Source organism: Porites lutea, chromosome 4 (genome assembly GCF_958299795.1).
Source record: "Porites lutea chromosome 4, jaPorLute2.1, whole genome shotgun sequence".
Taxonomy (NCBI): Eukaryota; Metazoa; Cnidaria; class Anthozoa; order Scleractinia; family Poritidae; genus Porites; species Porites lutea.
In genome coordinates, this window is record NC_133204.1 from 35928771 (window position 1) to 35954195 (window position 25425).

General features: G+C 39.1%; 3 protein-coding genes across 3 annotated transcripts in view; 2 read left to right on the forward strand and 1 right to left on the reverse strand.

The window, feature by feature from the left end:
* The window catches only part of LOC140933430 (centrosomal protein of 83 kDa-like), a 39575-nt gene extending 32965 nt beyond the window's left edge, over positions 1 to 6610 (forward strand). The window contains exons 22-26 of the mRNA XM_073382988.1: positions 1241 to 1352; positions 2274 to 2374; positions 4568 to 4616; positions 5083 to 5196; positions 5971 to 6610. Coding sequence (XP_073239089.1) covers positions 1241 to 1352; positions 2274 to 2374; positions 4568 to 4616; positions 5083 to 5196; positions 5971 to 6096 — 502 coding nt within the window. The 3' untranslated portion in view covers positions 6097 to 6610. The remainder of the gene's footprint in view (positions 1 to 1240; positions 1353 to 2273; positions 2375 to 4567; positions 4617 to 5082; positions 5197 to 5970) is intronic.
* A 530-nt stretch (positions 6611 to 7140) lies between these two features.
* Positions 7141 to 15964, forward strand: LOC140933433 (probable alpha-ketoglutarate-dependent hypophosphite dioxygenase). The gene is made up of 5 exons (XM_073382989.1): positions 7141 to 7350; positions 12506 to 12597; positions 14012 to 14171; positions 14945 to 15110; positions 15525 to 15964. The coding sequence occupies exons 1-5, from the start codon at positions 7165 to 7167 to the stop codon at positions 15962 to 15964; spliced, it is 1044 nt and encodes a 347-aa protein (XP_073239090.1). The 5' UTR covers positions 7141 to 7164.
* Positions 15855 to 25425, reverse strand: part of LOC140934595 (protein FRA10AC1-like) — an 11270-nt gene continuing 1699 nt past the window's right edge. Inside the window, exons 5-16 of the mRNA XM_073384195.1 lie at positions 24588 to 24664; positions 23897 to 23941; positions 23323 to 23361; positions 23137 to 23221; positions 22671 to 22716; positions 21575 to 21633; positions 20679 to 20733; positions 20473 to 20515; positions 19417 to 19562; positions 17639 to 17729; positions 16724 to 16808; positions 15855 to 15992 (exon numbers count right to left, since the gene is read on the reverse strand). Coding sequence (XP_073240296.1) covers positions 16766 to 16808; positions 17639 to 17729; positions 19417 to 19562; positions 20473 to 20515; positions 20679 to 20733; positions 21575 to 21633; positions 22671 to 22716; positions 23137 to 23221; positions 23323 to 23361; positions 23897 to 23941; positions 24588 to 24664 — 729 coding nt within the window. The 3' untranslated portion in view covers positions 15855 to 15992; positions 16724 to 16765. The remainder of the gene's footprint in view (positions 15993 to 16723; positions 16809 to 17638; positions 17730 to 19416; positions 19563 to 20472; positions 20516 to 20678; positions 20734 to 21574; positions 21634 to 22670; positions 22717 to 23136; positions 23222 to 23322; positions 23362 to 23896; positions 23942 to 24587; positions 24665 to 25425) is intronic.

The following is a 25425-nucleotide window of genomic DNA, read 5'->3' on the forward strand; positions in this document are numbered from 1 at the left end:
CTGCACAGTTTAGCCGAAACAAGTTGAGTTGCGTAAATTTCAACTTGCCAATTTGATTTTTTTATATGTTTGAGTGGCAATTCCTGGTTTCCCTCTGGTCTAGATAAAATCTTCAACCAACTGATCAGTTTCCTGAAAAATGATACCCTATTCTAGACCCAAACGCTCTGATTTATATACCCTATCCTATTGTGAACTGCTGGAAAATCATACCCTTCTCAGCGGCACATACCTATATAGCCCATATATGGCAGTACCCCCCCCCCCCCCCCCGGGGACTGAGCATTCCACATGTAGAGTTTGTGGCCCTTGGTCCGCGACTTTTCCGAAAATGATAAAATATTTCGTCCAGAAAAAACATACGGAGAAAAATGAAAGATCCCCTGATTAACCGGTTAGAAGTATTTCATATGACGAAGTTTCGGCTTTCTTGCTGTGGGTGAAGGCGCGAAATTAAAGTTTTTTGACAGGTAGGTTAAGTTTGGACTTTTGCGGCTCCGTTAATTACATGATCTTGTTTACTTAGCTTGTGAATAAATAAAACGCAACGGGAAGACGTGCCTTTTTGCAGAATAGGTTTTTAGATCAACCTACTTCTGCTGTTGGAAGGATATTGCTGCAGACTCTAAAATTTTTTGTTTTATCGACTCTTGAAAAATATCACCAAATTTCGCGTAGTGGTCCTTGGTCCGCGACCTATGACCTTGGTTGAATAAAACTTCGCAAAATAAAAAGAGACGGCCTTTGTTTTCGAAGAATGTTTTGAAAATCTTCCCTATACATGTCTACAAGTTCTCTTTTTTTAATACCTCGAATACACACAGAGCCGTTTAGTTATTAGTTTCGACCGTGCTGAACCTCTCGTCGACGCCCGTGTGGGAGACTCGAGGGAGACTGGCTATTGTGAAAATCACGTTTTCGTGTGGAAACTATCGCATTTTTACGCTTTTTTCGTGTTGTTTACCTCGGTCGCGGACCAAGGACCATCGAACACGGTCGCCTTTTCTCGAATTACCAGCAATATACTTAAGTTTGGAACTGGCAGCTTCACTGTTATCGAGAGGAACATAAAAGCTATCTTCAGGGATTATTTCAGCTCGTTATGTTTTGATTCAGGTAAGGTATTCTTGATAATAATTTCTAGTCGTGGACCAAGGGGCACATACTGTATAGTTAAGTAACTTTAAGTATTGATGTCTTGGTGTTGTCAAGAGATTCATTCGTAAGTTTTTGTCCTCAGGCAACAGTGGCAAAATGAAAAGAATGGATTAGAAGCTGAAATAACCAAACTAGAGAAAGAATTAAAGAAAAATGAAGAAAATTCAAAGAAGCAAGAGAAAGATAACAAAAAGGTTTGCGATAGTTGATATAACCCGTTTCAGGGTAATGATTTTTGGAATGCATAATTGGAGGGATTTAACGCCAGAGTGCGTTTTGTTGTTGTTTTTGCGACGGTGGCGCAAGAATAATGGTGACTTTAAGTAAAGACGTTTTTTGAGCGACGCACGTAGGCTCAAAACTAAATTTCGGGTTACTATGCAGAGTGGTTTTGCCCAAATTTTCGAGCAAATTGCCTCTGTGAGAGTAGAGACACTTAACAATAGAAATTTACTGGCTTCAAGTTCTATTATACGGAAAAAGGCATCACTTCCCGTTGACGTGCGTCGCTCAGAAACGTCTTTTCTTAAGCTCCCTTGTGCGAATTGGATTTTTACTTATGCGCGCGGAAAACAGTAGTTGCGGACAAAGTTGTTCCTCCGTCTTCTTGTCAACGTGACCGTAAAAGCATAGCCTGCGTGGCAGGCGTTTGAAAGGGAAGGGAAGGGGAGTTTTAGGCGCGAGAGAAACGCGAGGGAGCGCGCGAGGAGGGAGGGAAGGAAACCTTGTTTAAAATTTAGTCCCTCGCTCCCTCCCTCCTTGCGCGCCTCTCGCGTTTCCCTCGCGTCCAAAACCCTTTCCTTTTCTTTTCAAACGCCTGCCGCGCAGGCTATAAATGGCAATTAAGTCGAATCAATGGTATAGTCAAACCCGGCTTTACAGACACAGACACCCGCTTAATACGGACACCTCATTATTACGGACAGTTTGCTCTTTGTCCCTGGGAAAAGACAACCCTTACAATTTCTCTAAATTCAATCCATTTAATACGGACACCCCGTTAATATGGACAGTTTCTGTGCCTCCCTCAGTGACCTTTTTAACGGGGTTTTACTGTAGTATATTTATTTTGTTATTTTCTCTAACTATAGAAAGCTTAAACTTTTTTCTTTCAGAAATCCAGAAAACACAAACAAACGATAAACCAACTCCAGGACAAGATACAGGTTTTAGAAGCAAAAGAAGACCAGCTAAAACTTGAAAAAGATTCGGTGAAGTAAGTTATCACAACGTCAAGGTTCAGGTCCTACGTAACGCATTTGACGCCCCAACCGCCCTTAATCACCCGTGTGGAATCACGCCTCTTGCACTACTGCTGATCATATCAGTTTTAGCGTTTAAACCAGGGCGGATAAAGGTAGGGCGGTGAAACGAGCGCGTCCGAGCAAAAAGGTGTGATGCAGTGGACTGGGACTCTGCTTAGAAATGTCGCTTGTTTTCGACTTCGGTCAGGGCTTGCGATGTGGTTTGTACATGAAACACTGTCGCTGAATTATGGCAACTTGATTTGTTTTCTTGCACTTCTTCCTCGTTACTTTGTGCTGGTACGCTGTCTCCGAGAGGCAAATGTTGCTATTTTTTGCGGGAGGTTTAGTTGAATTGGAGTAGACAAACATCTCTTTCAAAGGGTTTCTTTTGTTACTTCCATGACTCTACCACTGAATTATATTTTCGTTCTGGTACTCGCCAATGTCGATGTTATTCCAAAACAAAAACAGCTAAGTACTGTCTAAAACACGAAGGAAAATGTCATCCATGTCATCCATGGCAAAACTAAAAGACAGCAGATCGTGTTTCATAACTAGATGACGTATATTTTGCTGAATGCGTGCAGCTCGTGCAAGGTGAAATTATGCTAATTTCAATCACCATCATCCTTCTTTTTAATTTTGAAAAAAACATCTCATACGTCTTTCTTTTTCTTCGAAACTTCAAAATTAGTTTCCCCTCAGTTTTCACTGTTTACCTTGTTTTGTTTTAGAGAGAAAAACGGAGGAAAAACCTTACAACTAACCTCAATAAATTTTGTTTACATGCGGTTGCCGGATTTGCAACGCATTGCGCGAATCGCCATGGCGCGTTGCACCCGAGAAGCAAAGTTTGAAGAAGTACAACGCCACTATATCAATATATATCAATCTAATTTTTTGTTATGTTATACAAAATTTATCCCTCTTTAACATATGTAAAAATTGAGGTTAAGAAGTGTTAAGCTTTTGCAAACGAAACGGCCAAAGACGATTAGGTGATATTTAGTGGAAGGAGGAGGTATTCAACACTTTCGAATTAAACTCAAATTTTGGCATTATACGACCAACAAGTTTAACTTATAGACGTACAGACACAAACATATGAAACTGTTTATTGATAATATTATGAAACGAATTTATCTTTTTAACATTGTACCCTGAAATTACAGAAAGAAAATAGGATTTCCGGTTCGCAAAAAGAAAAATTTCGCCGGCCTTCAAGCGCACCGGAAGCGCGGAAAGAGCGCTCGTGCCAGTCCTACTCCGCATCACACATTAAATGAAGAGCGGAGCGCTCGTTTCACCGCCCAACCTTTATCCGCCCTGGTTTAAACTGAGATCACCTCGACACTTACCTTGTGCAGGGTGAAAAGATATGCCGAACTATGCCTCAATGTGTAGGATTCGGTCAAACATACCAGAGATGAGAAAAAGATCACGTAACTGTGACTGAAAAATCTGAACGATAATCTAAGGAAGTTCTATCATTCACCACGAACAAAGGCCAGCTTGGCCTTTGACTTGTGGCTTGCTTTTTGCAAGAAATAGTTGACTAGCTTCAAACAGCGTTTTTGGACAAACTTTGTAGAAGTGAATGCGTTTAGCACTCTTCAAAGCAATAGTTTGTGTGGCAGGCGTTAAAACCATTTTCAAATAGACCACACTGCACCTTGCTTACCCCCCCTCCCCCCTCTTCTCCCGAAAAAAGATTTGCATAGCCATTGTTTCTAACGGTCGTCCCGAGAGAAATCGAAAACAATGCTTAAGTACATTTTGTTTTGTTTTGTTTGTTTTTTGGGATCAACAAGGTGCACTATGTTTTATGTGAAAAAGTTGAATCCCCTTCCTCTTTATCAAAATCCGACAATTTTGGATATGTGTACATCCTTTTTTCTTAGCGAAATTAAATCAATTTTGGTAAACGAATACGGTATTCGTAAGTTTCTTGTCCGATTTCAATTTAGTGAGCAGATATTTACGTATGGTACCGAGATGGTTCGTCCTGTTTTCCTTGATGAGGAAAACGTTTTATCGTCACTGAATAAATTCCCAAACAAGAGCATGCAATAGCGCAAAAATAAATTTCCCTTTAATTTGATTTGATCTTGCACCGAAGCGACCGAGTTACTTTATCCTTGGTTTTTTAATATGACTTGCAGGAAACATTTGGAGCTGGAGAATGAGAAGCTTAGGAGACAGATGGAAAAGGTGGGAGTCGTAGTTTATATTATTATTGTTTTTGTAAATTTACAAAATCTTTAAGCGCGACAAAAAATCAGAAAGCAAGCAATGTTTGCAGACCATTTAATCTTTTTACGTTACTAATTTCTGTTAAACGGGAGTTTTTCATAATCTACAGGTGTACAGTGCGTTAAAATGAGAATTTTTCGCTTGCATAAAGTATTCTGTTACACTTGCTTGTTCCTCTCTAGTCTGCTACACAGCCGTTTTTAGAGTCGTCACGCAACGCTCCTCCCTGCGTTGCGTGACGACACTAAAAACGGCTCTTCTCAAAACCAAATAGGACCACCAGGCTGGCATTTCAAATTGGCAAATTTTGTGGTTGTGGGTGGGTGTGTGTGGATGGGATTTGCACTAAAATGAGTTCCTAGCAAAAAAACTTAACTTGCTCCTTTAATACAACTTACATACATTGTACATGAACCTTTTATAGTTCAGGAAAAGGCAGAATCGTTTCAAGAGTGTATTAGACGGTGGTCAGGGTGCAGGAGTGACATTTTTCCCTGCCTCAAGTTCACCGGTGCCATTTAACTCTACTCTAGATCAGGTAAACAGAGGAATTAAAGATAAATGCAACACAAATTGTATTATTGTGATAAATTTTACTTCACTGTTGAGCGGCGGATTTAGACCCTGAGGAAAGGGGGTTGGGGTGAGGCTCGTCCAGACCAAGTGATAAGGGAGGGTGGGCTAGGAAGACTTTCTCTCGGCCCTTCGGGCCTCTTCTTGATCGAAAAATAAGCTCTTAGACCTGCCAGAACCACTAAACTTCATCTTCTATATTTTACCTAATTATACTTCTGAAATGTGTGTGTTCTTGGGACGCCATAGACCCAGTTCAAAGGAGGAACTTCATTAACGCTTTCTTTGGGCAGCTAGGCAATGAGCGTTTTTTTTTGTGCACTTCCTATTGATTTTAATGCACTTCCCGTTGTTCACCACAGTGACTGAAAACAATACTGCGATGGGTGAACATGTCAAGTACAAGATAACCAATGAGAATTTGACAATACAACTTCAGAGTTGGTCTATTATCCAAAACAGGAACTCTGATGTAGGTAAAACCCAAGGTCAGCTTAAATCCCAAGCAAAACCTACTTTACAAATCAAACCTCAAATTAACAAACCCATTGAAACGACGATTACACTCTTAAACCCGTCAAACACTCATGTGGGGTACCGGGAATGGTGCTTGTTAATGTTACGGCTCAGAAACGCCTGTCTTGGGTATATGAAAGCTCTGCTAGTGATACTGGCGTATGCTAGTCTTTTACTGTCACTCTTGGTCACAGAGCTACTTCTAACAAAAAATGTCTTTCAGGATCGTCAACAGCGGGATATAATGACTGTCAGAGATCGTCTAGAAGAACTTGAAGAAAACCAAAAGCATATAAGCGACTTACTGGCAAACACGGAGAGGCCTGGGGATGACCTGAGAATTAGTTGACACCAGGAATTTAAGTCAGCCAAGCGAGCTCAAAGCTCTCACTAACTTTTAACATTCAAACGTGTCAAAATCATATTTATTCCTAGTTGTCCAAAAAACGAAAAATTTATTGGGAAATGAATACATTATATTACAATTTTATAGTGTGATGACCTTTTTGCAAGGTGTGTACATAAGTTTCTTTTACAAAGGATTGTCTTTGATCAGTTTGTCTGTCAACTAAAAGACTATGGAGTGTTTTATATGATAAATTATTTTTTATAATAAATTTCAGTAGAGGGAATATTTGTCTTTTGTTCCGTATTTTATTTTGCATGCCCTGAAAAATTTCCCTTCAGACCTGAGTCCACTCTAATACTTTTTCTAAAACAATTACAAAGCGATATCGCTTAAAACTGAGTAACAATTAACTGAGTGAACAGATACTTTGTTCTGACTATTCTCATTCTCTTATATGGCGGATGACGGAACAAGAAGATATTTTGCTTTATTACATTTCGAAACAGCTACTACTGAAATTAATGTTTTCGTCATAGTAAAAACCTTTTCTTCGTTTTTTAATTATGCCAGTCAAGAGAGAATGAGGTTCTCATTGAGGTTCTCATTTTCTCTTGTGCCAGTTCAACGACTCTCGCTATTGCTTTAAAAGTATCTCCAAGAGAAAGAAAAAGAGTTGTTCTGTTGATGGAAAGTGTCCAAATTTCTCCTCGCGGCTTTGTTTGTGAACTCGAGGAGAGTTAATGTTAGCAAATTTCGGGTTGAAATTAGGCCAATTTGAGGCCCCGGCCACGAAAAGTGATATTCTTACTTTTCTCGAAAATAGAAAGCCTTTGGGGAATAAAGATTTGTCAGATTACTTATCTACCTAAAAGTTAAATATGGACAAAAAAGGAAAGAAATTAATTTTTCAACTCCTGCCACTCGATGCTCATTATTTCTGGTGATTTTAAAACCCTCATATTGAGCTTGGGCTACCTGTGGTTAAACAACCAAGATCCAGTTTTGAACTAGTCTCCTTCGCAGCCGTTGAAAAGGAGACTAGCCTGGAACGAGTTTTATAGCCGGAAGATGAAGGCGTTAATGAAAACTGGTTGGAGAAACTGCTATCTTCGGCCGGAAAGCAATCACCTTTTCAAGCTAAGACGAACCTTTTTAAACAACGGCGTAAAATGGTCAAAAGGCGTAAAAAGTTCTGCCACTGAAGTTGAAGGTTCGACGTCCTTGCACGTCCTCACTGACGACCAAAAACATCAGGCAAGTACAGTAATTGTGTTGTTTAAGTTTCCGAAAATTCAATAACAACTCTATGAGGGATGGAATGCGGAGTGCATGAGTGTTTTTTCGGCACCGAAATAATTTCTTGGATCCTTGTAGAAACAATAAGATGACAAGAACAAAAGTTGCTTCAAGATCAGGTATATAAAACGTGAGATGTAATCGAAGATTGCATGGACGCGAGTTCATTTGCTGTGATTTACAGTCAAACCAAGTCAAGCGTACCCCCCAAGAATACATTAATGAATTTATTATTCAAAAGTTGAATCCGTTGCTAGTTGTAGATTTCAGATTGATCTCTGCATTCTTTTATGTGTAATGAGCCGTGAATTCACACGCGAGGCAGTTATGAAATTTCTACCAGCTCCATTTTGCTGAAATTGATGTAAATGTCTTCTAAGAAGCTTAATCCATTCAAAGATTTCCAATCTGACCAAATACAGAGAAGTTCTCGTAAAATATTCACTGCTCATGACGCATGCAGAAATGCCGCTTTGAATTTGACACCAGGTACGGGAACGTCTAACGGATTCATTTTTCAAATAATCAATTCACTGATGGAATCTTGGGGGGTGGGCTTGACTTGGTTTGACTGTAACCGCATGAATCATGTTTTGAAGTGTTCCTCAATTTTGAAAAATACTTGCTTGAAATTGACCAGAGCACCTCTAACACACGGGCTTAAATAACTAAAGAAATTAAGTGTTCGGAAAAAGGTGTCAGAGGTGTGATGAGTTCATTTTCTGAACAAATTATCTGCAATTGTCAAAACCGCTTTGTTATAAATATCAAAACTACCACTTTCCGACAATGCTTATTTGACAGTTTTCATTCCTAGTCCAGGGAAAATTTTCACGTTCTTTTGCTAGTGGCTTTGTTAGAATATCTGCCACCATCTCATCAGAGGGGACATATCAGGGGCGGATCTAGGGGGACGGTGCAGGGGGTGCGCACCCCCCCCCCCTCCCCCCTGAGATGACCTGCGGTTTTCTAATACAACTGGTATTCTGCAAAAAAATAAAAAAAAACTATGTGGTTTATTGGTGTTAAAGTAGAGCAAGAGACGAGTGCACCCCCTCCTAAAAAAAAAATCCTGGATCCGCCCCTGCATATTTTAGTTCGATTGCTCAGCGCGAACAAATTGGTAGCGTATGTCATAGCCTACGTAGCAAGCGTTTCTGTTTAGTTTCGGGGCAAAAAAAGAACGAGGAAGGGGATTTTCAGTTTTGACCGCGCGAGAAATGAAACGAGAGTCAAAAAATGAAAGACGGGGGAGGGAAAGGGGAAGGAAGAAATGAAGGAAACGCTTGCAGACAAACCCTTCGATTTTGAAAATCTGCGTTCGCCAGCGAACGCAGCGCCTGATTGGCTCAGCTAGTCGAACAATATTGACATGTGTCGATCAAAGGTTTGTTTCACACTGAGAGGTCATGTGTGGTACGTGACACGCATCTTAGGGCCAGTTTACATGGAGGTGGGGGACCCTAGATAGGTGAGGTGACATGTGGTGGGTCACCCCACCTACCATGTAAACGTGGTCAAATTAAAATGAGAGATTATATATGGACAGGCGGGCTACCCCACCTAAGCGGGTTACCTCACCTAACTGGGGTCTCCCACCTGCATGTAAACAGGCCCTTAATTTCCTGCGGTTGTTGTTTATTCTGGTCGGTAAGTAGCCTGTTCACAGATCCTCTATTTTCTCTTCAAAGTCCGTCGAGCGCGGGTGATAAAATATAAACCACAGAGGATTTATTGACCGCCAGCGCAAGGGGGTAGTGGTGGGGGAAGAAGAAAATATTCTTCTTTCTTTCTCGCACTCCGCGCTCGTTCTCGCGCGCTCGCTTCGCTCGCCGATATTTTCGAAGATAACGAAAAGAAAAATAAAACAACGTCTGTGTTCAGGCTAGTCGGCAAGAGTTGATACCCTCCAATGCAAGAGGATTTTCTTTAACTTCTTTTGAAACGCAAAACTCTTCTTGCGACTATATAAGAGGGTCTCAATGGGGTGGTGGCTTTTACGGTTATCGGCTAAAATTTTGGCTCTTTTACGGCTATCGGTTAATTTTTTTCAGTTACGGTTAACAGAAAAGTTAAAAATTAACTTCTTTTGCTTCAAAAAGTTAAATATTGATTAACCTGTCTCTTTTGCATCTCTAACTCAAAATAAAGGTCTTAGGATCATCTCGGGATGAGACAAGTTATTCTTTTGAAAAATTTTAAGATTTGATAGATCATACTTTTTATAAAGTATTTCACTTCTAATATTATTTTACACATAGAAATGTCAATAGTCAAATTAAAAATAATCTTTGTGAGAAAGCAAAAGCGGACACGCGAACGCCCAACTCAAGGCCGAGGCGCGACATTCATTATAACCTATGGCCGTTTTCACACTAGAGACGGATTCGTGTGAGACGGGTTATCCGTTTGATGATTCGCGTCAGATAGTTAATACTTCTTAATTTGAAAATGGAATAGTTTTAATTTTGAATGAACAATCCGCCTGACTTTATCCGTCAATTATTTCGACGGACAGTTTGATGACGGGATTATCCGTTCCAGATAGCCTGTGTACAGCCGCCCCCTCCCCTCAGAAAAAAATCGGAGAAGGGGTGTCTGTGGGGGGGGGGGGGGGGGCGACTGTACACAGGCTAGTCTCAGACGGATAATCCATTTCTAGCTCTAGCGTGAAAACGGTTAATAACAAAATTCCCGTGTCCAGTGTTTTTAATGATTGCGAAGGACTGTACGGAACGACTGTCTCCCGTTGCCTTGTCCGTAGGCCTCATTATTCCGCGCAGCTAATGCTTTTCGGGTCACGTGGTCTTCATGAGTTCGCCACCGAAATGCCTTGACCGAAATTGCGTGGGAAGACGCCTTACAGGGACTAGGCATGGCAATGTCTACCGTAGCGTCAGAGGAAAACAGGGAAATGTTGTTTATGGGCAACGTGTTTTACAAATACTGTAGTGACATCTCTACACTAGTGTTTTGAGGGCACGACGTCCTGAAAATCGCAAATATTAATCCCCAGCAAGAAGCCACACTTTCGCCATGGAAAAAATTAGTTCCCCGAGAGACAGCGGAAATGGAGCCCAGGTTTTGGTCTGCACCTAAAACGCGTTTCGCCTAACGTGCGTACGGAGTCACACTAGCCTGGAAATAAAAAACGCAGCCATAAGTGAGTTTAGTACCGGCTTAAAAGTAGCAAATCTTGGGAACAGTTTCTTTTACGGTTAACTCTTTTTTACTCTATTTACGGCTAACGGTTAAAATTTTTCAATTTTTACGGCTATCGACTAAATTTTTGGCCGTTTTACGCCTATCGGTTAACCCCATTGAGACCCTCATATAAGGGTAACTTCAGGTCGTTTAATAGCCTGCTTAAGATCCGACGACGGCAGAGGTCTGTGACGGCGAGCGGAAGTGAAATTACTACTAGAAAGACTTCCGGCTGCCGTCGTTGCGAAGTGTCCCGCCGTAGCGGCCTTGTCTGTGACGTGAAGAAGGCCATTTTGCCGTCGCGTGTAAAACGTGAGTAAACTTGATCAAAATAATGCCATTTAAACACATTTTGAGCGAAATTCTTTAGCACTGTTAACAGTTTATTCTCAGTAGACCATTTTTGTCGAATTTCTAAGCGACTTAAACGATTTGAACACGGTATTTAAATTAAATTTGTTTGCCCTCTCTAAACAGTTTGACTCGTTAATCGCCATGGACTCGGTCAACTCGACAAAGAAAGCAACCCAGTAAGTTTTACAAGTTTTTTCTTGTGTTTATTGATGTGTTTATTAACAATTATGATATCGTAGACTGTTTTGGCATTAAATTGAGGTCCAATGGATTATGTCACTCATCTTTTCGTCAAGCCTCTCGAGTTCAAAATTTTCGTAATTCTGGTAGGGAAAATCCGGATTTTTAGATCTGTTGACATCATACAACAGTAAATATTCATCTTCTGAAATGTCGCCATCATCGAAACTTGTCAGTAACAATTCACGAACCTTTCTAAAAGTAGTCATCACTCTTGTATTTATTTCTAAACTTCAACAGGAAAAGGCGCTACAACAATCCGCCGTCGCGCGAGCTTTCTTAATGCTATTTTTCGCACCATTGCGACGGCGACCTCACCCCAAGCCCCCTCGACCAAGTCTGCCGTCGTAGAATCTCGCCGTCGTCGGATCTTAAGCTCACTAATTTATTGTCTAAAGTGTCTCCTGGATCTGAATTACTAAAAGCGATTTTCTTTTGTCAGGGAATGCGATAATTTCCTGCAATGTTTTGTCATGCTGGGCCCAGCTCTTTGGTGTTTATTTTTTTGGCGGGATGTTAAATTCTTTCGGATAGTGATTTACAGATCAAAAAAAAACTACTAGGTCAATGTTTCGGATAAACATAAGCGCGCCTTCTCATTGGTTGAATAGTGTCGCGTGACCAGTTCCGGCCCTGTCCTTAAATTTAGGGATATTCCGGACTGATTATTAAACCTATTGCTTTTTCGACGTTCTCGTTGCCGTCGCTGTCTTCGGATCATAAGGTCCCTATCATGTTTGAGGAGGGCATTATTCGATTTAAAACACCTTTCCATTGTTTTAGAACCAGCCGGTCATTATTGTAGCCACTGAAATGATAACCTCTGCCACCTTAGTAACTTGCTCTTCCATTTATTACAAATAATAACCTGTTCAATAGAAAGGTGCATTAAACGAATGATGCATCACTGATTTGTGTTACAAATGGAGGTATTAGAGAGATTTAGAGTGGTGTCACGTTTACCACAAACGACAAACGTGAATTTCAGTGTACCACGTGACCAAGTTTTCCCTTTTTCTTTACTGTTCATTACGTCTACCCCATGATTAGTAGCTTCATGTTAGTTTTGTCTGTACCAATTGTTTTGGACTGTTTTAGCTGCAAGTTTTCTATTTTGAAAAATTCTCAACTTGAATCTGCCGTTTGCCGTAAGCACATGACTCTTAAATTGAGTTTCAAAATAGAAATAGTTCCTCTCCATCCCGTACGATTGTTCAAAGATTAAAGAGAAGAGCCCTCTCGCCCCTCATAATTGTTCCTTTTGAAAAAAAGTTTTTTTTTTTCATTTTATTTTTCTTTAACTCTATGAATATAGTATGAAACAGATGGTTTTACAATAGTCCAAGATATCTTTAGCAAGGACCATATTGATCAGATGAGAAAGGTTTTGGATGAATATGTTGAGCAGTGAGTATATGATATGAATGTTTACATGTAGCAATTCAACTGGTTTGCAGCTGTGACCTCAAGTCCTTGTTTCAACTTCTTTTCTTTCCGTGCAGCTTTAAGTAGCTTTAAATACTCGTAAAACTGAGCACTAATCAGGGGCACCCAACGTCAATTTTCGGAAAATATTTGTTCGGAAGACGATTTGAGATCTAGAATTTTCGGAACATTTGTTGTAAAATTTCTTGCTTGCCTGCCTCTCCTAGGATTTTCGAACATCTAAAAAATGGTATAATTGCCCAATTCTAACGGATTTTTACCCTAAAGAGATCACCTAGACTTTTCGGGAGCCTTTCACCTGTCTGAAATTTTCGAAAAGCTAAGTTTTGATCCGTATAATTTGCGGATCACTAGTCTTTCAGCTAGGAAATCCCAACAGATAAAAAATTTTTAGGGGATAAAAATATGCCAAAATCTACCATTTAAATGCTAAAATACGTTTAACAATGCTATTTTTAAGTGGTTTTGAACTATATTCTCGTTGGGTGCCCCTGTCTAATGGAGAGAGAGGTATAAAATGAGGGCACCGTCGGCCTCACGTTTGTCAGTTGAAGTACTGTTACGAGTTACCGACGTAAAATAAGCAAAATTTTTATTATAAGTCTGAGAGAAAACCGAGCGATCTCTGAGTGTTTCCGTGGACATAGTCCGCGGAATGACGGCTTCGTGAAAGTGAGTCATTATATCCAATGTACATGTAAAAAAGGAAGTGTGGTCGAGTCTTAGTAATTTATTTCAGAGGCAATTGATTTGATACTGAAATGATTATTAATACATAATATTTAGTACAGTGATTAAATTTTTTGAATTTTGTTCTTTGACATAATTTTGACTATCTGTCGCCTCATGTAAGGTAATCCAGGACAGTCTTGGATTCTGGATTCTACGCCGCGGATTCCGGATTTCCAGGTACTGCATTCCAGTCTTTGTCAATGGAACTTAGATATCTGGGCCCGGTTCCTCGAATAAAGGTTAATTTAAACCTAGGATTAAGCCAAATTTGAAGTAAGGTTTTCTTGTCTAAGAACATGCAACTGGAGTTTACAAAATACTGTCGAGCCTTTACTCCGAGATATAGTAATGATAACACAAAATGTTACTCTAAGCAATACATAGGAAGGTAAAATACAAAAATGGAACAAAACTTTTGATCCTGGATTAGCGCTAATCTGCCTTTCAGGATCCGGGCCCTGGATACCAAAAGTAGACTTCCGGGTTCCTTAAACTATATTCCGAATGGCCGGGATTCCGGATTCCACAAGAAAAAATTTCCCAGATTCCTGAATCCTTAATCCCTTACGCGGGGCGATATCTGTGTGGCAATGTGCGTCACGATTGTCAATGAAATAATTTGGCCAATCTCTGTTTCCTACAGGTCCCGCTCAGTTGAACGAACAAACAATCTCTTTGTTCTGGATGCTCTTCACACTCCAGATGAGCCTGTTTTACTGAGACTTCGCTGCATCTCAAATCACAGCAAACTATTCCATGACACAATTTGTCATCCCAAACTTGTAGAAATAGCGTCTGAGCTGGTAAGATCAACTAACCAATTTTTCTTTACCTGCGTGAGTTATCGATGAAGTTTTAAAAAGGGGGTATGTCGTGCTATTTGCTACATATGTCTTCCAAAAGTAATGGTCAAATTCTGTTAAAATTTTTAAGATCTTAGATTATATTAGATTAGACCTTTTATTTAGGCATGGAATCCCGTCACCTTGACGCATGGGGGAAATCCCCAGCCCCCGGCTCTTAATGACAGCCCTGAAATTCCGATACAAATGTACAGCTTTGTTTTCTATTCTAACCTCTATGAGGTTGATTGTTCAGAGCATGCATCACCGAGGTTCGTACCCTCTTCAATGTATCCATTCCTGAAAGATACACCGTTCAAGACGCTAACTCAGTGGTAGAATTGTAAACCCGTCTGAGATTTAAGACCCCTAAAACCATACCCTGTTTGGCAGCGAAGCAAATAGCAAGTTAGGTGAAAAAAGGAGTGCCTTCCCCCACTCCCACCGAGTCAAGATGCCTTGGAACAGGAATTTGGCCACTGATACGGGGCAGCCGTGTCCACTTTATCGGTACTTTGCTAATTATTGCCGTTAGTTAATCACTAGTCTTAATTTTTATAACTTGTAATTATCACACGGCATGTCTGAAAACCAGCTTGCTGTGCCATTTACCGTGTTTAATTAAAGTTGATTGATTGATTTATTGAAACTCTGGTGTGAGTTATTTGAGAAAAAGATGTGTTGACATAGATATCAATAACGAATCCATAACGCATAATTCTTTCTCCACTAAGACTGGACCATCGATTCGTTACATTAATCAAGAGAAAGTGAACATGAAGCCGCCACAAAGTGAAAGTTCGGTTGTTACATGGCATCAAGACTGGGCATTTTTTCCTCACACGAATGACAGTTTGGTTACTGTCTGTATTGCCATTGATGACTCCACCAGGAAAAATGGTAACAGAAATACTGTAAACTTCTGCTTATAAGCCCCTTCACTTATAGCTCCCACTGTTATAGACGCACCTACCTGTAATAAATAAACACGTTCGGTTATAACCCCCCCCCCACCCTATCCCCACCGAATGTAAGCCCCCCTCTAGCTTGTATTGAAACGAATTCGACTTTTTATGACGTTTTGAGTAAATTTAAAAAGCAGTTTGATCAGCACTGCTAGTATGTAGCTTGTTTTGAAGCGCTTCATAGTCCGGCTATAGACCCCTCCCCCCTCTCCTGCCCGCTTTGTAAGCCCGACGGCTTATAAGCGGCGGAATTTTACGGTATATGTTGTGACCTTTTTTTCGAATCTTCAATTTAATCTTCAGCTTCAGCTTCTTCATCTTAAGCTTTCTTTAATTCCAAATTATACAGGATGTCTACAAGTGGTTCCAGGATCACACAAGGGCCCCCTGTATTCACACTTTAAGGATGGAGCTTTTGTATCGGCCATAACAGATCCAGCGTTTGACCCCAGCACTGCTGTTCATGTGGAAGTAGCCGCTGGTGGAGCCTCGTTTCACCATGTCTTAACAGTGCACGGATCCGCACCTAACCTATCCCGTCATTCACGGCGTATGTTGTGTTTTAACTACAGTTCCACAGATGCTTGGCCATTGCTTGGTGTCGCGGGACATGAATTTACAAGCCATGGCCCAGTGGACTGGGAGAGGTATTGCTCCACGGTGGTGAAAGGCAAAGCAAGTGTATTTCCACGAATGAAGGCATTACCTGTCTCCATTCCCATACCTTTGGATTCAGGTTTTGATATTTATCAACATGCCAAGCCTAGTGTCGTTAATCAGCCGCAATGATAGCGCCCGTGATGACAATTTGCAGTACCTAGTAGAGAGATCGTTGCAAGTTATTATTCTCAGTCTGAGAATGGTTCATCAAACTTTTTAAGAATTGAGTGACTTAATAAAATTGGTAATTGGATTTGTTGATCTGGATGAGTGAAGTCCTGGGATCAATTACGTAAAACATCCACAAGGTTGTCCAGTTTAAAATTGACACTTGTACAAACCATTCCCTAGTAATTTTAACTATAAAAACTGCTTTATACATTATTATGTAAATTCTTAATACTTAACTCTTTACAAGACCTATGGGACCGGCGCTTAGTCAATAAATTTTTAAAGGAATTAAGTTTTATGTTAGTAGTCCAGGCCCCAACGATGGAAACTGTTTTTTTAAAGCATAGCATTTCCTATGTTATTGGTTGACGTACATTGATTGTATCGTGTTTTAGAAGCGGATTAATTAAAAAACGCAGAACGAAACAAATTAGGGCTGGATTTATTTGCAGCATTTTCGGATAGCTGTCGCTCCACAGGAGCAAGGAGCAAGGAGCATCGACTTTAATGTTGGGGCTTGGGGATGAGCGTGGGGCGGAGCAGGGAATGATGGGAAGGTCTCCTTGCTTTTCTTCAGAGACTGAATTCAAATCCCTCCCCTAACGTTTCAGTTGTATGAATATTGCTAGGAGTAAAGCTAAAGAGTGATTGCCTGTGATTAAATTCCTGCAACCAATTGGAAAAAATGCCTCGAATCCAGAAAGAAATTATGCTTACCTGCATCCTGTGCTTTGGCCTAGCACGAAAAAAAGAGTTTGGTCAAAGGAACATATCTTGGAAGTACTCTTCAAATTCCTCTTCTCTATCGATTTAAAAAGTTAGAGAATACGAAATTTAATCATCTTTGTACACAATCGTAAATTAAAGCTCACTTGGACAGCTTAGGACCAACAGGAATTTTCCAATACTTAGCCAAAAAATAAGGTCATTTCTTGTAAGCACGCTGTTTGTTTGTTTGTTTGTTTGTTTTTGCAGTCAGTTAGCTCATAAGTCTTCCTATGAGCACAGGGCAACCACCCACTGTTTGTGAGGCTGTATGTGATCATCGATTTACAGTACTGTATAGAGTAGATGCAGAATGGATAAACTTGATATACGGCGGGTGTGCGCCAAGCTACAGATTGGAAAATACCTGTTTCAATCAAAGATCAAACGAAATGTTAACTAATTCATGTCTCATTTTTTTGCTGTCCCGAGCTGTTTAATGCTTTATTTTTGTAACAAAATTACTGAGTTGCCTTGAAGCCGCCAGTCAAATAATTACCTCGCAAAATATCGTTGTACACAACTCGGAACGGTGAAAAAACATGACACTGACTCGATTAACATTTCGATTGACCTTTTATTGAAATATTTACAGATTGCAACGACGATGGTCACACGAACAGTGGGTGGTCTGCCTGTGCTAAGGGATGCCCCACTTGTTCGAAAGTTGGATAGCGCTATCCACCGGAAACATTACTGTCCAGGGGATACGTGTGAGGGAACCCAAATGCGTTATCCAGTGGATAGGGAATTATCCGGCGGATAGCGTTATCTACTTTTCGAACAACTGGGGCCAGACTGAAAATAATCAGAATAAATGACCTCGATGCACGTCTATCTGGATCCTTAAGCAACAAAGACGTATACCTTGTCTTGTCTACGGTTTTCTTGGCGGGGCCTTTCCAGATATCTTCAACGCTTGAAGCCTCCTTACTCGGGGCGGAGCCGGAAGCTACATCTGTATATAACCGAAAGAAACCGTAATGGTGTAAATTTTAAAACCAATAACCACATAAGCACCTGAGAGTGACCTGTGAGACAATTATTAGTCTATGCATCATGGTTTTTGTGTGATTTGTCGCCTTCTCATTGATTACAATATTTTGGTCTTCATTGGTGGTGTTGAATTGCATTAGTAACACTGTTGTTGGTGTTGACTGGTAGTCCTGCCAGGAGCTAATATCCCGTAGCGAGCAACTTCCATGTCCTCGTGTCACGGCATTTACACCGATAAGTTATTTTTAAACGTTTTTGGTGCGAATTTAGAGTATCTTTTGGAGTCCCACAAACCAGTCAGCAAAAACTACAGACCTGAAAAGGTATTTTTTACCTTTTAATTTCGCTTTCCTTTTGCATATCTTTTATTATCTCATTTTCGTGGGAAAGAGTGCTGTAAATTGTATCTAAATATAAACTGTTCGTGAAAATACCGTGACAAAGGCATTGTATCAGTGCTTCTCGCTCCTGATTATGGGCTCCTGTCCTACAGAGCCAATCAAACGTTATCATCAATAACAAAGTGACTATAGTAGAACAAACGATAATATTAAACCGTTCTCATCCTTTCTTGGGAATAAATAATTTATGTGTTTAAAAAACTGCAAAGTACTAAGGTGGCTTAAAATTGATGCAAAATCGGGTACTGTTGATGAATGAAATTCCAAATATAAACTGAGAGCTGGTTTTTCACTACTAGAGGTTTTTTGTTTTTTAACGTTATCGTCATGACATCACTACGGCTCAAGCTTAACTTATACTCCAACTCAACATGACACTTTTAAAACTGGATGACGAATAATACCCGCCCAGGCTGATACCTGATACCCGCCTTGCAGTGGTGAAACTGACTTATAATGAGTAACATACAACTCTTAAAAGACCAGCATGTGATGCTCTTGTGGCCAAGACTGAGGGACTATCTAGATATTACAGGAATGACTTTCATTCAAGAAAGAATTTCGCTCCAGGATGAAGTTTGTACTGCAGTCCGACATGACAAAGTCGACCACCTGAGCCAGCCTAAGGAAATCTTGCTCGCGCAAGAGCAGATACACATGCCCCACCTGGGCCAGAAAGAAAGTCCAGCGCATCACCTCGTCATTTGAATAGCCCCTGAGCCTAGTACTAGGGTTCCCACTTTACTGGAGAGCTAGCTGTTGGTGGGTTCCCTTGAGAATGAAGGATGACCGAAATCGGTGTCGCTCCCACATTTGCTTACAGCGATCCTCTACTCCGTGCAAAATTCTTTTAAAAAAGAGCGCCTACCATTTGTACGGAAAGTTCGGTGAAAATTGTCCGACAAATAGTTCTCGTATTTTGTTCGCAACGCAAACAGGAATGGGATTTAGTTGTACCATTTACAAAATTCCGGTAAATCCTTTCTCTCGAAAGGTGGTCCGGCACTGGTAATCCACAAAAATGGTACAGAAAATTTCGGTCATTTCCTTCAGTAAAGCGGGGAAAAAGGTAACATCTCGGAAGATATTACCTTTTCCTGAAAAATGTCCACCGGGATGAACCACTCCATTTGAATTCTCACCGGAATTGCCGGGTTTTCCATACAAATGGAAAGCGCTCAAAGTCACACTGGCGACCGATCTATAAGTTAACAACAGCACAAGCGCGTGTTCTGGTCAGAAACTAACCTCTTTCATCATCGGAATGGCTACCAGAAACCACTGATGGTACTGGTTTGTCTTTGTGTTTGTGTTTCTTATCCTTCTCTTTAGTTGAAGGAGACTCTACCGATGTCGTACTTTTTTCTTTCTTTCTTTGCTTCGCGAGTTTCCTCCTATGGATACAAAAAGACAGTTCAGTCCAAAGAAGGATGAAGCACCGTAACTCTTGGATATGAAATGAGTATACAAGACTACGTAATATCAAATTCCAGGGGTTGTATTAAGACGGAATCCATCAGAAAATTGAGTAATTTCAATTTTCATTGGACAAAAACCTTGTACCAGAATAATTTAAACAATACTGCATCCTTTTTTACATATTTATATTGGCAACAAGCAACAGATCAATTTTTTTTATAAAATGAACTCATTAGAGATATACGCAATCTATGAACTCATTAGAGAATCTGTTATAGAATCTTCGCAGTTTGATCTGGCTTGACTGTCAACATTACATATAAATGAATGGCTCTATAGCTGGATACCCTGAAAAGCAGTCTCATGATAAAACCGCAATCGGAGCCATTTTCAAATTGGCTTTCCTTCTATAAAATAACCTGTTAGAAAAGTCATTTAACCGTCTTAATCCAAAGAAATGACCGAATTTATACTAGAGGCGTCTTCAATTATCTGTCTAAGACGAATTATCCATTTGAGAAGGATAAATCGTCTGGATATAAATCCGGTGTTTAGACGAATTTTGGCTCCAAATTCGTCTCGTGTGATGTAGGCGCTGACGTAGGTGCTGACAGACTAAACAAGTTTAAAATACAGATGTATTAGAATATTCTGGAATATCCGTTTGATTGAGCTGTTTCATTGGCCGAATTTAGACTAGAGATGAATTATCCGTCTGAGAAGGATAAATCGTCTTGATATGAAACAGGTCAATCAAAAGGATACTCCAGAATATTCTAATATTTTATTATTCCTATTCCTGGGTATAAGGTCAACAGTACTGAACGCACCAGTAATAGTTGTCTCCATGAATACATACTAATCTAGTAATAAAAAAACACTTACTGGTGACGATAGTTGAGTTTATAAGAACAATCTGGACAAAGCCCTGTGTTAGAAAAAGGTTGAATAGAAATCGGTTTAAAAGATTTTAATTTCAATGAAATCACTAAGTCCATCTTTACACTTTTAACCCCACAGATAAAACAAATCATTAAATTCACAGCCATAATTTGATGAAAATCATTTAATTGCTAAGTTTATCTACGTACTAAGTTTTATCAGCGTATTTTTCTTTTCTCCATGTTCCATATAACCAAAGTTAACCTGTAAAAACAAAGAGAAAAATTGCTAATTAAAAGAGAATGCCGGTGTAAGTATTGAAATATGCAACTAAACTTCGAAGAGAAAGATACAGTTCAACCCTGACATCAAAACAAAAGAGAGTGAACTGCGAAAATAAAAATACATATTTATATCGGTTTCTTAATAATACAGCGGTTGAACAAAGGCAACCTTGGGAACAGAGGAAAGTGGCCATTGTAGAGAGGTGGCCGTTGTAGAGAGGTTTAAACAGAAGTCAGGGTTCTATCTAGGGTGTTTGAGGGGTAGAAGCTTCCCCCCCTAAAATGCCCAGCTTTCCCCCCAAAAAATATTGTTCTCATTGCAGTATATAAGTAACTATATCGGAAAAATCATCTGAACATGACGAGGTTAGTGCAAACACTGTAACATTTCGCAAAATTGAGCCTCAAAATGCACCAGATTGCATCTCAGCGCATATTCATTTCAAAAAGTTTCTGGGGGGCCATGCCCCCAGACCCCCCTGGGAAGCTCATTACCTTTGGCCACTCGGGACTTCTCTGCCAAATGATAAATCCTAGATAGAACCCTGGGAGTCAATGTATGGAGTGTCTGCCAAAAAAAGTGGCTGTTGTAGAGAGGTGGCTGTTGTACCCCGTTAGTGGAGGTTGGACTGTAGTACTAATCAACAGAGAAATTATTGGTATGTAAACAAAAAACAAAGGCTTGAGCATGGTCGCAGTTGTTTCAACTTGACATAAGAACTACAGCACCTTTGTCTCGCTGGCTTTCGCCACTCCCCACATTCAGTCAGTGAAAACAATAGTTTCTTATAATGTCATGATCACAAACATTTACAACTTGCCTCCCAGCTACGAAGTCCCTCCGTTTCTGTACACCTTTTATCACCACAAACAAACTGTCCTTTAATAAAAAAATATATTTATTTAGTATATGGTGTGCCATAACTGTTCACCAATTTCTTCCTTTGTGATCCAGACTTAATGCCTTGCAGTATCTATAACCACTAGGTGACGACCGGTGATTACATCTTGAGTTTATTTATTTATTTATATGCAGGGACATCTTACAGAGTTTAGGTTCACTCTCTACTTAGACACCTTCTGATGTTTACTTCAATTACTATTTAATAGTGAAAAGAAGCGATGACGTCACAAAAATTAACTTGTGAAATATGGGATTTGTTGGCAAATCCAGAAAGAACAAGATGAAAAATGTTCCCTCCTTAAAAATCAGCCAATTGGTGCAAAAAAGAATTGGTGACAAGATATAAGCGTCATAATGCTCCGATGATTCCATATAAATCTTTTAGAATAGGCCTGGATCGTAAACGTTAGGATCCAAGACTTTTATAGAAGTAAAATTAAGTTTTGATTTCCAAAACAAAAAATTGGATTCTTTCTTCTCGCATCAAGATGTGAATATGAAAACTTTCAAATCACCTTTTGACTATCAAAATGAAATTTTTGATAACCCAAGACAAGATTGTGATTTCCAAAATAAGACTTTTGAACTTTCAAATCAAATTTTAATTTCCAAGAGAAATTTTCAAAATGAGACTTTTGACTCCTAAAATCAAGATTGCCATCTCCAACATAGTCTGCTACACAGCCGTTTTTAGTGTCGTCACGCAATGCTCCTCCCCAGTGGGGAGTAGTAGTGGGGAGGAGCATTGCGTGACGACACTAAAAACGGCTGTGTAGCAGACTATCTCCAACAGGGACTTTCTCAAAATGATTTCCAAAACAGAAGTCTCAATTTCTCAGATGGGCACTCCAAACGTTGAAAGAAATTTTGATTTTCAACATGATTTTGATCTCTGAAATAATGTTTCAATTTCCAAATAGAAATTTTCATTTTCAAAACGAATTTTTAAAAAATCAAATGAACTTTGAATTCTCAGTATCATCAGTGGTTATGATTTAAGTTTAGTTTTCTACCCTTTCCATCAATAACTTCTTTTTCAATCCTCCATCTCAAGGCCACCTGCAAGAAGGTTCCAAATGTCAGACTACTGTCATTAACAAAAATAACAAACAAGCACGGTTTCAAGTTTATTGTAAGGTACCTGTAAAAGAAACCAAAACTTAACACAAAATTATTGGTAAGTCTGTATTTGGGCAGTTCAAGTGTATGGGGAAGTGAATCTATAAACTAACATTTAGATAGCATGTGGAGATTCAAGCGAGGAAATCTATTTAATGCATTTTAACTATCAACAGCAATCAGTCTTTCAGCCTCGCGTTCTTGCTGAGATGTCTACAGCCTCAGACCCATCAAGGAAATTATGGGAAAGTTTTATACATTACTTCAGCTCATGGTCCATATTTATGAATCTATATTAGAACAGAAAAGGGGAGGATGATGGTTTTACATAAAACATATATTGGGTCAAATATAGTGTACCTTGTTTTCCTTGTATCTACTAAGATCTGAAATGCAGTATTCTTTAAACAACTTGTCATAATACTTCTTTGCCAAATGCTTTTCCCTAAAAAAAGAAAAAGAAAGGTCAATAGTAGAAATGGTAAAAGGTTAGATGTTAGTGTTTGCATAACCATCACAGTGATGTTGAAATATCAAACAACTTACCATGTACTCTCTGGATTGTCCTCTTTATTCCAAATGAATCTATCAAGAAAGTGATAATATGTCATTAACAGTACAGTACACAGTGATTTGCATTCACTTTAACCAGTATGTAATCTCTCATTCCTTGATTTTCAAAAAAGTCACCAAACTGAGACAGCTTAATCTAAAATTTATAGTTTTATAACCCTGCCTGGAATATTCCCTTCCTGGAATTGTGCAATACAGTGGCAGATATAAGGAGGGTCCTGAGGGTCCAGACTCCCCCCTCCCCCCCACTCCCTTCCCCAAATGCACCTATCAGACCAGAGAAAATAATATGTTAAGTAATTTAAGGACTACTTACTTTGAAGCAGAAAATTGATACCACTGAATAGAGATTTGATATAAAGGTATATGTTGTTTCATTCCCCATAAAATATTGTGTAGTCTTGAAGAAAGCTTGAGGTTATTGGCTGACTAAACAGTACCAACAGAGAACACAAGTTTGGATCGATGTAACCCAGGAATAATTAGTGCGAATAAGGTTATCAACCCAGTATGGTATAGCAATGAGTTTAAATGGAAGTCAACATACCTGTGTTCTTCCTTTATGACATCCAAGTCAGTTTTGTCTCTGGAGCTATACTCAAATAATAAAGATAATTAAAACATAGGACTTAGAAAAAAATAATTAGCCTTACAAAATTGCATTTTTGTATATATTCACTACAGTGGAACCTTGATCATTTTTCATTCAAAAATCACCCCCAGCTTATTCTTTAGAAACAGCTAGTGTTCATCACATTTGGAAGATGTTTTCTATTATTCTGTTCTTTTAATATTAATTAGTACTTGTTAATTATCCAGACTCATTGCCCTTGGGGTAAATAATATTCTGAAAATTTGAGGTCTGGAAATAGAAAATATAAGTATGAATGAGCTCTTGTCACTGATTTTATTGTTTCAGAAAAAGATTGACCAGTAACTATTATAGTGGCTAAAAGTGCATTTATCTGTCATATGTGGCAAAGTCGATAACTCATTTAGGCATGCAGCTGAATGCACTTCACTGCATAAACATAAGTAAGCGGCACTTTATTTCTTTGAAAAGAATAAGAATCCGCTTCAAGGTAAAAGAAGGGCAAAATAAATTACAGATTCATAGAAGAATAATATTACATGCAGTAAAAGAAACCCACTTTCATAAATCAGGCAACAAACTGGGCGAATACTATAGTAATTTTTTTCTTTTAATTTTGTCTTTGATAAATTTGTGAATCACAAACCTGTCTCTCTTGTAATGCTCTATTCCTTTTCCATAATACAATATATAGTCATTGATCATCTTTTTGTGTTTTGAGTACTAAATTGTCAAGGAACCTCTTTAGTTTATATCATTTCCTTTTTAAATTTAAGTAACAGTATTACTGAAATTCTCACAAGTTTTTTTGTATTTTGTATTTGCATTTTTGTATTTTATTTTTAGTGCATCCTATAGATAATACTTTAGTTGTACAATATCAATTAGTACAAGTTTGATTAAACTACGTAAACATAATAAGATTACATTCATCTGTAATATGTGGCATATTGTGTTTTTGTGAAAACTTAACACCAATTCTGTTAATAGCTAAAGGTTAGGGAATGCAGGTGAGTTTCCAGCTTCTGATCAAAGGTAAAAATGCTCTTGCGCTAATGCTGGTGCTTTGCATATGTTTCACGTGATAGACTTGGTCAAATAATACGGGCTGATCAGATTAAAAGGTACTAGAGGGTAAAAACATGAATGATGAGATTACGTTCTATTCATTCCATTTCTTCTTGACTTGGTGGAAGTCCAAAGGAATACTGGCTACATACTTGCCAAGCAAGTGTAACAGCAACTTGGAGATTAAGATTGTGGGATCTTAAATAGCCCCCAAAAGGTACAGTACACACCCTTATAAAATGTACAATCATACACAAAATGACCAGATAGTGAACATTAAAAGAATTTCTTTTAATATTCATTAATAGCTCATGTACTACAGTAGTTAAGTTAACTTTTGACAAGATCGGTGTTATCATGATTTTATGTGGATTTCCAATGATATTGAAGTACAAGTTGTATCAAATCTTGGCAAC

Bases quoted from the DNA above. Each gene is read 5' to 3' on its own strand.
- LOC140933433 (XM_073382989.1), top strand. From the start codon at position 7,165: ATGAAGGCGTTAATGAAAACTGGTTGGAGAAACTGCTATCTTCGGCCG. The intron at 7,351-12,505 runs GCAAGTACAGTA...CTATGAATATAG, and splicing joins CTGACGACCAAAAACATCAG to TATGAAACAGATGGTTTTAC. The intron at 15,111-15,524 runs GTAACAGAAATA...CAAATTATACAG, and splicing joins TGACTCCACCAGGAAAAATG to GATGTCTACAAGTGGTTCCA.